Source organism: Astyanax mexicanus, chromosome 1, assembly GCF_023375975.1.
Source record: "Astyanax mexicanus isolate ESR-SI-001 chromosome 1, AstMex3_surface, whole genome shotgun sequence".
NCBI lineage: Eukaryota > Metazoa > Chordata > Actinopteri > Characiformes > Acestrorhamphidae > Astyanax > Astyanax mexicanus.
This window is the reverse complement of record NC_064408.1, coordinates 16,163,268-16,175,772: the sequence shown is the minus strand read 5'-3', so window position 1 is coordinate 16,175,772 and position 12,505 is coordinate 16,163,268. Positions and strand designations below refer to the sequence as shown.

At 37.1% G+C, this 12,505-nt stretch overlaps 1 protein-coding gene across 1 annotated transcript; it reads left to right on the top strand.

Moving 5' to 3' along the window:
• Window positions 1–870: 870 nt before the first annotated feature.
• Window positions 871–2,651, top strand: timm8b (translocase of inner mitochondrial membrane 8 homolog B (yeast)). Its single transcript, XM_007260488.4, has 2 exons — window positions 871–1,097; window positions 1,952–2,651. The coding sequence occupies exons 1-2, from the start codon at window positions 981–983 to the stop codon at window positions 2,117–2,119; spliced, it is 285 nt and encodes a 94-aa protein (XP_007260550.1). The 5' UTR covers window positions 871–980; the 3' UTR covers window positions 2,120–2,651.
• The last annotated feature ends 9,854 nt before the right edge of the window (window positions 2,652–12,505 follow it).

The window sequence follows — 12,505 nt, the reverse complement described above, 5'->3', positions numbered from 1 at the left end:
CTGGAGTTTGAAAGCTTTAAAATAAATCTCAGTGCTGAAACATGTGGTATTGTTCTGTGGTGAGAACAATTGGATATTAAATGATTTAACATTATTAAACACTTTCACTTTGGACTCAATCAGGTGGCCATACGAACATGGAAGATATTCTCAAGTGAGGGTTTTTAGAGATTCTTTGCTCACCAACCAGTAAGCTCAGAGTAGCAGTAATGCTAGCGCATTTAAAGCCTAAAACCAGTTCACTGTAGTAAAATTGGAAATTACAAGTTTTCTTAAGTGGTTAATTAATATCTTTAATTAATGTTTTTAGCCCTTCAGCTCTATTCACCCACATTCATTCTGCACTCTCTCGCGGGCTCCCTCTAACGGTGATCTGATATAGCGCGGAGAGCGGAAGTGCGCAGGCTCTCTATAATCCGGTGTAATGTCGAGTTTCGTTACCCATGGATACGTGCTTCCCAACGACACTGCGCAAGCCCTGATTTAGACATTTTTTATTATTTCTCGTGCTTTTTTAAAATAATAAATTTGTTTTTTTTGTGCATTAAACAGAATGGACTATTTTATTGACTCACTGTCATTGCACTAAAGTTTAAATGGAAATTAATAATAGTAAAAAATACAATAATTATTATATAAAAACAATAATAAACAATACAAAAGCAGTTTGTAAGGACCTCTCATTGCCATAACTTTACCATAAAACTGTGATTTACGCTATTCAAATATACTAACCCACATCTACTGGGAACATGCTGTAATATGGTGCTTCTTTAGAATTTTACAGGTAAATATACACTAGGGTAGCACGATTTGACAAGGTAGCACAATTTGACACAACACAGGCTCAGTCGCTCGTGTACGGGATGTGACGATACCGGTGCGCGCCGGGTAGTGTGTGGTGTGGTGTGGTGTTTTACCCTTGCCGCGGTCTCTCCTTCACTCCCGGTACAGGATTCAGCAGCGCGCGGGGCAGAGTCATGGCGGATTTCAGCGGGTTTGATATGCCGGACTCCGGTTCCGCGGAGAAAGCCGAGGCGGCGGAGCTGCAGAGGATGCTCGCGGTGGAGCAACAGAAAGCCCAGTTCCAGGCTCAGGTCAGACACACACACACACATGTACTGGACTGGACTGTATCACACACACACACACACCTGTACTGGACTGGACTGTATCACACACACACACACACACACCTGGACTGGACTGAACTGAACTGCACTGGTCTGTACTACCACACACTCCACTCCACTACACGCATACAAACACTACACTATACTACACACACCCACATATACTGTACTACTACTACTACCACACACACACAAATTACACTATACAAAAACAAACTACACACACACACACACACACACACACCTTTACTGAACTGTACTATACCGTACTGTATTTTACTACACACACACACTACACACCTGTACTATACTGTACTGGAGCAACTGATAGTGCAGCTCCTTTTATACAGTGGTGTGAAAAACCTGGGGAACACCTGATAATTGTCTTCTTTTTTCCCTTTATAAATCTGTGGTGCTCAGCGGTGGAGAACACCAGGGCATCTCCTAGAATACAAAAGCTGTCTCAGAGATTTCAGCTGTCAGTTTCCACTGTGAGGAATATAGTGAGGAAATGGAAGACCACAGGCACGGTTCTAGTTAAGACTACTAAGTGGCAGACCAAGAAAAATCTCAGATAAGACTGGATATATTTTGTAAAGAAGAATAGTCCAAAATACCTTCAACCAGAAGCTTGTAAGCTTAGTTTGGATCAATTTCTTTGTGATCTGTAGTTTTTTTTTTTTTTTTTTTAGTGGGGGGGGGTTGATTAAAATCAAAAATCAGATTTTTTGTGAAAAAAATTCAGATATTTTTATAAGGCCATAATCGCACAGCACTATTTGGAATTGTTTTTATCATTATCGTTGTGTGCTTCACAGGTGCATAACTTCACAGACGTGTGCTGGGACAAATGCATGGATAAGCCCAGCTCCAAGCTGGACTCTCGGACGGAGGCGTGTCTGGTGAGCTGTGTGGAGCGCTTCATCGACACCACCCTGGCCATCACCAACCGCTTCTCACAGATGGTCCAGAAGGGCACACATTGACCCACCTGAGGAGGGACTGTTTAGAGGAGGCATGTCTGTTCATCTGTTTACCCTTTACCTCGAAGGGAGGCTGAATCTCAAATTTGCTCCATGCTCCCTGAATAGTGCTCTTGATTATAGGCTGCTGATTCTACATCATGCACTGAAACTGCAGTAGGGATCTGTTTGGGATTCAGACTCTTTGTTTGCTGTTGGTCATCATGTGATGGAAGAAGTCTGATGTTCTACCTGGGTTCTACATGTTGATCACCCGATGTTTTTCTCCTCTTGTTTCCTTTAATCACGTCTGATGTCCCAGGCAGGACACATAGGGGACGGTTCCCAACAGACCCTGCAATAGTAGTGAAATATCTGTGTTATAAGGATACTCAAGGATGCCCTTGTTATAATGTATAATGTAAAGCAGGCAAGTTATCCTGCAGAACACTCTAGGATGAAAAATTGTTATAAAACTATAAGATTAAATAATGATAAGTATAAAACATGTGGAACGACTAGTTATACATGTTTAATAATAAACTGTTGAGTTAAAGTGTGTGCATTTTTTATTTTTACCATCTTCCTCACTGTATACTATAAATGCTTACACACTAACAGGCCTATTCCAGTCATTTTCTACATACGTTTCTACACAATTAAATCATTAAAGATTATTTCTTTTGTATTTTTACTCCAAACTTCACTTTTACCTGCAGTCAAATGTTTTTTTTTTCCTACAAAGCTTTCTCATTTCAGGGACTCAAAAGTAATTGGACAAATGAACTTTACCATTAATAAAATGTTCATTTTTAATACTTTGTTAAGAATCCTTTGCAGGCAATGACTGCCTGAAGTCTGGAACCCACTGGCATCACCATACACTGGGTTTGATGCCTTTCCAGGCCGTTTATTGTCCATCTGTACTGTTAAACTTGCTGCGTTTAGTTAATTCTGAGTCGAAAGTCTACACTTTAATGGCATCTTTGTTGTTTCATTTCAAATCCAGTGTGGAATTGGAATGCAGAGCCCAAATCATGAAGATGTGCGTCACACATATATATATCAAATATTTATAAACCTAACTGTATGTATATTAATAAGCAGGTCTAAACCACTTTACCAAGACCATTAAGAGGAGGTGGGCTTAGTTGGGTACTGCGTGAACTCTGGAGTGGTTAGTTGTTGGTGAGATCATGGTCCAACCTCAATCTGACACAAATATCAGGTGTATATCAAAATTTTCAACAAGAGCATTTATTTGCAGAAAATGAGAAATGGCTGAAATAGCAAAAAAGCTGCAGAGCTTTAACACCTCAATTAATGCAAAGAAAACAAGGTTATATTTATATCATTTTAAGAGTTTAGAAATCAATATTTGGTGGAATAACCCTGGTTTTTAATCACGGTTTTCAGTCTTACACACTGCTTTTGGATAATTTTATGCCGCTCCTGGTGCAGAAATTCAAGCAGTTCAGTTTGGTTTGATGGTTTGTGATCATCCATCTTCCTCTTGACCAGAACCAGAGGTTTTCAATTTGGTAAAATCAAAGAAACTCAATTTTTAAGCGGTCTCATTTTTTTTCCAGAGCTGTGTATTTATATATTGTACAAATGAGCTTGACAATAATATATAACTACATTAGTTATTGATAAGTATGATATTAAGAAAAAAAAAAAAAAAAAAAAAAAAAAATATATATATATATATATATATATATATATATATATATATATATATATATATATATATATTTGATCCAGTGTCTATGCAGCTGATCAGCTACATTTATTATTATTATTATGCATTATTGCATTTTATGTCACAACTCACAATCAAAGGTACAAAATGGTCCAGATATGATTTATCACTATTATTGTCTGTAAGGCATTTGTAAGTCATGTCACTTCAGGAACAGACTCTGCCATCTTGTGGATACAGATTGTAATTTCAGCAAATGGAAAATTAATTTCAACAGTCAAAATATAAAATAGCAGCTTATAATACCTGGGGATAGTTGGTTTTGGCCTCCAGCAACTGTGTCTGGATTTACTGCAGTTTCACCATGTTACTGAGGACAGATTTGTGCAAATTGCTCATAAAGAATCAAGGCAGTAAATCCTGTCACGTCTGTGGGTATTTGCTCCTTTTGCCTAAAACAAAAACATGCCCCCTCCCCAGGGCCTGATTCCATTAGTGTGACTGTGTTTCTCCAGACAGTGCAGTTCCTGGAAATGGAGGCTAGAAGATATTAATTTGAGGAGAGGACCAGAGGCATGTAGACCATGTCAGCACTGGGAAGATTACATCATCTGTGGTTTAATTAAATATGACTGGCTACTGTAGAATTTACCGTTAGTGGTTTTTACCTTTTAAGAGAAGTTCAGTGAACTTTTGGGAAACTGTAAAGTGGTCCTGTTAAATAAAGCCTCTGAACACAGAACACATTTGACTGATTATAAAAACTGTTGCAGAAAAGTAAGTTATCCCTTTTTATTGGAATTCATATAATTTTTGCATTCATTACTAATGAAATATGCTTTGATCATTATCCAAGTCACAGTTATAGAGAAACACAATCTAACTACATTAAGAATTTACAGACATTTGTACTTTGAGTATACTGAGTAAACATCCACAGTGCAGGATAGAAAAAGTAATTTAACCCTTTTTTTTACATCACTCGAGAGAAGCATAAGTTACAAGAGGCACGTTACACTCTGAGTCAAATTACCAAATAGATTAAGGACATATATGAGATGTATATATATTAAATAATAAACTTATATATATCAACTGTATATCTATTAGTATGATTTGTTCTTTAAATGGCCATATAATGTTTTTACATTGGCTAATACTTCTATCCGTCTCAGGAGATGACTGGAGATTTTACAGAAAACACAGAAAAAAGCACCTCTCGTATTGGTTTTATATTGGAGCAATTCTCAACTGGTTTGTTGGGACCCAAAAGTGCTTTTACAACAAATAATTAAATAATTAAAAAATAAATAATAACTTTTTATAGAGTTTTGCATAAATTAGTAAATGTACTGTTTGTGGCCTTATTTATTTTGTGCAGTTTTGATATTTAATTTTATTGTAGTAACTTTTATGCATGTAGTTGGCATGTTACTCCTCAATTTAAAAACAAACAAAAAATTGCTACTCATATCACTTTGCATGCATATATGTATGTTTAAATAGGTTTTTGAAGGCTTTTTTTTTTTCAAAAATATATATATTTTTTGTTTGCATTTTATAGAAGTGTGTTGCGACTTAATGACCATGAGAAAATGTGGGTCCTGTGCTGAGACCAGTTTAGAATCCCTGGATTACTCGACACAACATTTAATGAGAAGAAAAAAAAAAATCTAAATTTTACGGGACAGGTGCAAATCTACATATCTCACAGGCCAGTGCCATGTTCTTTAGCTTTTTTGAGACATGGCAAAAGTCACGAGACAAAGTACTACTCCCACTCCCATGACATTCGGCATGTCTGTGTATATTTATACAGATTCTATGTATCAAACTGAGCCAGAACTCAGCATATCTTCATGTTTGAGTCATTAGTAGAGTTCGGTTCTTGTTATCAGTGTGGTTATTCATGACCTTTTCTTAAGGACAGAGACTGGCACAGTAAATTAAACGAGCCGGCTGCACTGGTATCACATAAAAACCCAATTCTCTCAGCAAAATATGCTCCGCAGATGTTTCCGGGCTCATATAATTCTGAAAAACCATTACATAACCCATAGGTATAATTTACAATCACTCTCAACGAGCCTGAGTGTGGATTGATGGTGTGGATATACTGTAGCTGAAACCCAGAATCCCTCCAGATCAGTGTGTTTGAGCTGCATGCGCTGCATGTGGATTAGGCCCAGGCCTAAAGCAGGTCCACATCAAGGGCTTAGAGGCCGTGGCCTCTTTAGTTCCTCGCTGTGTTCAACACAAAGTGGCCTTTGATGGATTTGTGTGTGCATGTCTTGTAGGCAGGGTGTCTGTCAGCGGGGTTAATTAAAGACAGGAAGCAGGTTGGTTAGCGTAGCGCGCTAAGGCGATCCTTATCGGAGCATGCACGAAGCCGTTAGACACTGAATCTTCACTACTTCCACCGCTGAGGGTTGATAGAAGCTGGCAAGACAACACACAACTTTTTTTGGCAGGTCTTGCTGGCCAGAAAGATTATGAGTAGGTGTGTGTGTGTGAGTGTGTGAGAGGCTGTGTATGTGTGTATGCTACCATTCATGAGTCTAGAATTGCTATTTTGAATACTATGAAACATTTGCAGATGCAGATTATCATAATAAGTCATTGTACTATGATGTAATCAGTCAAAAATATTGTACCGTATTTTTTGCACTATAAGGAGCACTTAAAATGCTCTAATTTTCCTGAAAAAGGACAGTGCACTTTATAATCTGGTGCCACTTATGTATGAACTCTACCAGTCAGGTTGTAAGGAGCAGTAAAGCCACTCCACTAAAGTGTAGCATTATACAGGAGTTTCATTGAAGAAACTGAGACTGGAGAAGTATTAGCATTAGCCGCTAACCGCAACGCTAGCTCTTTCATCGTTCAGAAGCGAGTAAATAGGACTGTAATCTGCAAGTTTACTGTGTTAAAACAAGATATGTGGGATGAACCGCTAGCTGATAGCATCCTAGGTTACTGAAACACTCAGGGTTCCTCAGTGTAGCTCTGTCGTGCAGCATTAACTAGTGCTAAGCTCTGCAAACCACAGCTAACGTGGCTAGGAGATCTATATATACTGTAAATAAACATAAGTGCTTTAATCACCTAAATTAACAGTTTTCACAAGCAAATTCTGTGTAGATTAACATCCAGCGCTCGACTTTAAAAGAAAATGTTTTTTTTTTAAGAATTACAGTTTTGCCCCAGCGGTGAGACCTACTCAATTAGAAGGGAAACCTGGCAAAACCCCTGTTCCTTACTATTGTTGCTTAAAATGCACTTTTTATTCTGGTGCACTTTATGTATAAAAAAAAACTAATTGATAGTATGTTTTATAATCCGATGTGAAAAAAAATCTGTCATCGACATTTAATATATTTTACACAGTTTTTAACACAAACAGTTATAAAGTGTGTAAGATTGTAATAATTTATGGTCTTATACCCCAGTAAAATTGTTTACCAAAATAATAAACTGCAGTAGTCTCTTTCGCTGCACTCACACTGAGTTCACTGTTTGAGAGTCTTGGCCTTTTACAGAATGATGAGTCTGATGGTGTTATCTGATGGAGTTTGACTGTCTGTTGTCACACCTTCAGTTACAAAAAACTGAATCTGATTGGTTGTGCTGTGAAGTTTTCCTGTTTGTTCCTATACATTAGAATCAGTGTTGATTAGGAGTATTGTATTTCTTTAATAAGCGGATGAACATAGTTACATTTAATTTAATTTCTCAAGCCAGCTCTGTCCTGCATGCCATATGTTTGACACTCCTGATGATTCGAAGATAACGGTAAGCTATATGGCATCAAAAATTAAGCTTAAATATATTATAAATATATTCACAATGCCTCAGTGATGACTGAGGTGGCTGCCTTAACAAAACTGACCAAGAGCACAATACAGAAAGACTGTATTACTACTGGATAGTGCATCCTATCACTTTAATAAGGTCACTTAGCAAGAGCTGTGTTTACCTGTGTTTGGTTTCCTTGTGCTTCAGGCATGGGTGTTTCCAAGTGTGGATTCTGACTGTTCTTTATATTGTGTCAACACTTTATTATGAGTGGACCAATAGAAATGCTCTAAAATACGTTGGAATAAAATCTTATTTACTTTGAGTTGTGTTGGTAGGCTTTTTTCCTTATCTTGTAACTTATACAAGGTTACAAGGCAAATACAAGGTTTTTCATGTGACATCAACGATGGTTGTGAGTGGCTGGAAATTGCTCAATTATCTGTAGATCTGTAGATCTAGTTATTGCAAAATGGCTCTGCACTGCTCTCCCAGAACTGTCTAGTGTTTTTGCAGTCCCAGATATATGATGCACACCATCACGGTGGTATCGAAGTTTTAGCGCTTGTTAGTAGAACCATTGCTCGCCTTATCCAATGAGAAAGCTGTATAGAAATATAGGCTTTATATGCCGGTGTTGTGCTGAATGGGTCAGTAATGAGAGCAATGAATCTCAACAATAACAATATACTCCAATAAAATGACTTTTGGGTAATGTCTTGTTCGGCTAAAAGACTGGGAAGATTTGGGTTATCTAACATTTATATTATTAACTGCGGCCAAAAATCTCTATGAAACATATGAAACTTTTACCATTATAAGAAGTGCTTTCAGTAGACAAAATAAAACAAAGGATGCTACTGAGTTTTTATTAAAAAGAGTGGAGAAAATGTAAATATACAACGGAACTGAAAAACAATACATAATAATAATAATAATATTAATAATAACCAAATCTGTTGTTATATTATGTTAAATATTATGTCATTACTGATCGGTTTTTGTCATATATGTTTATAATTCAGACATTGAACACATATTTTTTTTCTGACAACACTAAATGTAATATGGAGTAACATGTTTAGGTTGTAAAGTCACAATTGGTTGGATTTAACTAATAATAAACAGAAGTACAGAAAAAAAATATTTTGTTTTTTGTGATTAACTGTAATTCCGCAAATGTTGTTCTAAGTCACTATAGGGTGGGCTTTGATTCATTTTAGAAAATGTGCCCCCCCAATATCAAACCCACTCCTACGCCTTTGACATAAATTATAGTTTTACCAGTATATTTTGCATTTGCTCTGTGTTTCTAAAAAGATAACAAAAAAAGTACTGAGTTCACTGATTTTAGACACTCACAGTAAATGTAATAATTGTTATTTTTTGATGTCTTAAGTGAACTTTTCGACTAAAGTTAGAGAAGGACCTATGAAGTGAAACTCGGCCCAGCCCTCGCTGAATATCTGCAGCACGTCTCAGTTCTTACTTCAAACAGTCTTTTCAAAAGAGGAGCTTCTGAAAAAATCATCAGCTGCTGTTGTGGCGAGACAGGAAGACGAGTGATCAAAGAGGCCTCTCGAAGAAGCCGACAAGAGAAAAGGAGAACTTTCTCAAATTGTTTTCTGAGGTTCTTGTTCTGTCTCATCTTAATCAGATTATGAGAGCAGGCTGAGCCGTGTACGTTCAATTATGCATTATGATTATGATTATGATTCCTAATGTTAGCTGAGGTTACACTATGGGAAACTATTTGCAAGCCTTTGATCATTTTTTAAAGATATTAAATATGTAAAAATTTAATACAAAAGATACAATATTAGCGTTTCTGCTTTTGAAATGATCTTGAAATGTATTGCATTAAATGTGATCCACATTTGGATACAAAAGTTCGATTTGTTGAATCTAGGGTATGTTTACAGAATTGCAAATGCAATACAGTGCTTTTAAATATTAAAAATATCAAACGCAATTGGATGCAACATTGCCAATAAGGAAGCATCTATAAACAAGTATTCATTCCTCTTCTATTGATTTTATAAATGGAATCATATCAATAAAGTTTGGCTTTTTTGATATGTGCAATTAAATACACACTTAAATGTAAGAGAGGTCTTTGGTCTGATGAGACCTAAATGTAGCTTTTTGGACGTTTCAGGAGACGCACATCACAACAACCAAACAAACCATCCACAGTTGTTGTAAAGTGTTACCCAACCACCTAACCTATAAACTACTTAGGAACACCATAAAAATCACATAGGGTGCCATAACAGCCATCCGGCAACACCTTAGCAGCTACTTTGCAACATTATCACAACCTCTTGGCAAAACCAAAGCAACCAGGGGTACCATAGGTACCATCCATCAAAAACTTTAGCAACCATTTTGCAACACCATAGCAACCACCTGGGATACCAGTGGAAGCCACTTTAGTTGCACCCAACGAAAAAGCTAGCAAAACCTTAGCAACCAACTTGCAACACCATAGCAGCCACCTAGCAACTCCATAACAACCTCTTAGCAACACTGAAGCCACCACCTGGAATAGCAGTAAAATCCACTTTAGTTGCACAACCATTGTAATTGTTTTTATTTTCCATGTTATTTTTATGTAATTCACTTTGACATTAAATGGTTTTAATAAATTATAATCACAATGAATCTATTTATAAAAACAAGAAAATAAGTAAAACACCAAAGGAAGTGAATGCGTTTTATAGACACTGTAAATCTGCCTCCTACACATGATGGTCATGCTGATCAGGACTTGAGTCTTTAAGTCCTGGATGCATGTTCATTTCCAGATTACCGTTCTAACCTTAATGTAAAGATGGAGTAACATTATCTCATCCATCCTTCATATCCGCTTCTTCATTATGAAAGGAAACGGAGCCCAGGGCCTATGCCCTTTACAAAGAGCCACTGTGAGACTGAAGCCTCGAGATCAACAAGTTCTTAATTAAAACCTGAGTATAATAGGATCTAAACCTGGCGCAATATGTGTCTGTGCCCATGCCACGTCTCTCTCCCTGCGTCCCCCGGAGAAAGAGCCCAGTGTCTGAAGCTCTGAGCAGATGCCGTGGACTGTGAGACTGACACCTGAGGGACAGTACACTCAGTGTAGGGGTACCGCTACAAAGACGCCGGCGTGGAAATCAGAGCCCAGCCGGTGGAGCTCCAGTGGCTTTGATTGATTCATTAGATCTGTGCTCTGAAGCTCTGTGCTGGATCAGTCAGAAACAGAGCTGTGCAGAGATGCCAGCAAGGACATCAGTTATTAATATGTTAATAAAAGTGCTTTATGTTTTTATGATGGAGATTTTATAGTGGATATTTATCAGTGGCGTGCATTTATTATAATGGGTACCCCTTCTTGGTTTCACATTGAAGGACAGTCTTTAAAAAGACTTTTTAATATGATGTGACACAATATTTGTCTCATTTGCCGTCGCAATTCCATAATAGTTAGCTAACTATTGAACTAAACCAGCATGAGCTCCGTTTTACACTAAGCAATGCGTAACCCCTTCAGCAGAGCGCCGATAACGGGTTAGACAGTCATGGCCCCGCCCCCGTAGTGAAAATCATGAATCTGATTGGTTAGATTGTCCTGTGACTTTGCTAATAGATTCATTACTACACCCTTCTCAAAATCAGCAGAAGGGTCACGCAGACACAAAGAGACAGAAGCCATTTTAAAAAACTTTGATTTGACTAATGCTTTGAATTAGTTGCTGTTTTTTATTTTAGTTCATTTATAAAAAATATGCTTATAGTTTACAATAACTATAATATATATTTCCTGATTAAATATTATGTAATTATTTACATGCACCTATTGTCACCCCTTCTCTGAAGGGTTAGAAGGCCCTCACTGCACACTACTGATATTTACATGGTGAAGGGTATCCCTACTGTGTACATCATGCATAAGTACACCAACATTTGGCTCAGATTGGATGTGACCAATTTAGAACAGCTATCAGTTTTTGGGTAGTCAAACGTTTTCTGAACATTTATGAAAATGTACAATTTGTCACGTTTTCTCAATGTTCATAAAAAAATATTTAACCCTTCAAATTTATAGTATTTAATTTTAGCAGGAACGTTATGTAAGAAACTTTTTTAAACACTTTATGATTCAAATCATTATTATATCACACATTTTTAGAAAGTTTCTGGAATATTATATTTTTGTAACATTAGTGGCTAACCTTTTCAAAATGCTGCTAAACATTCTGATAACAGTCTAATTTAGCTGGGATTATACCTATCCTGCCTGTGCCTGGCATTAGGCGCCAATAATTTATGTTTATTTGCTCCTCAGAGTCTTATTACAGTGGCAGTGTGTGGTGTGTATAGAGCTCTAAAGATTGCTGCAAAAACCACTGCATGCAGTTTTGACTCAGTGATAGATATCTAATTAATTAAAGGTGTGGTCTGATTAGACGATGGGTCTCACCATAAAATTGTCCTGCTGCCCTATAAATGCACGTAAAGGCATTTTGCCCAATTGAAATACTGTGAGAATGGTCAAATCACTGGACTGAGAGAAGCAGAATGGAAATTTCATCTACTTTTAGGACTTGAGGACATAATACACAATAAGTGTATTATCTGGAGTTTAATCAAGAGGAAGATGGATGATCACAAGCCATCAAACCAAGCTGAACTGCTTGAATTTTTGCACTGGGAGTGTCATAAAGTTATCCAAAAGCAGTGTGTAAGACTGGTGGAGGAGAACATGCCAAAATGCATGAAAACTGTGATTAAAAACCAGGGTTATTCCACCAAATATTGATTTCTGAACTAGTAAAACTTGTTTTCTTTGCACTGTTTAGGGTCTGAAAGCTTTGCATCATTTTTTGTTAGTTCAGCCATTTCTCATTTTCTGTAAATGAATCCTCTAA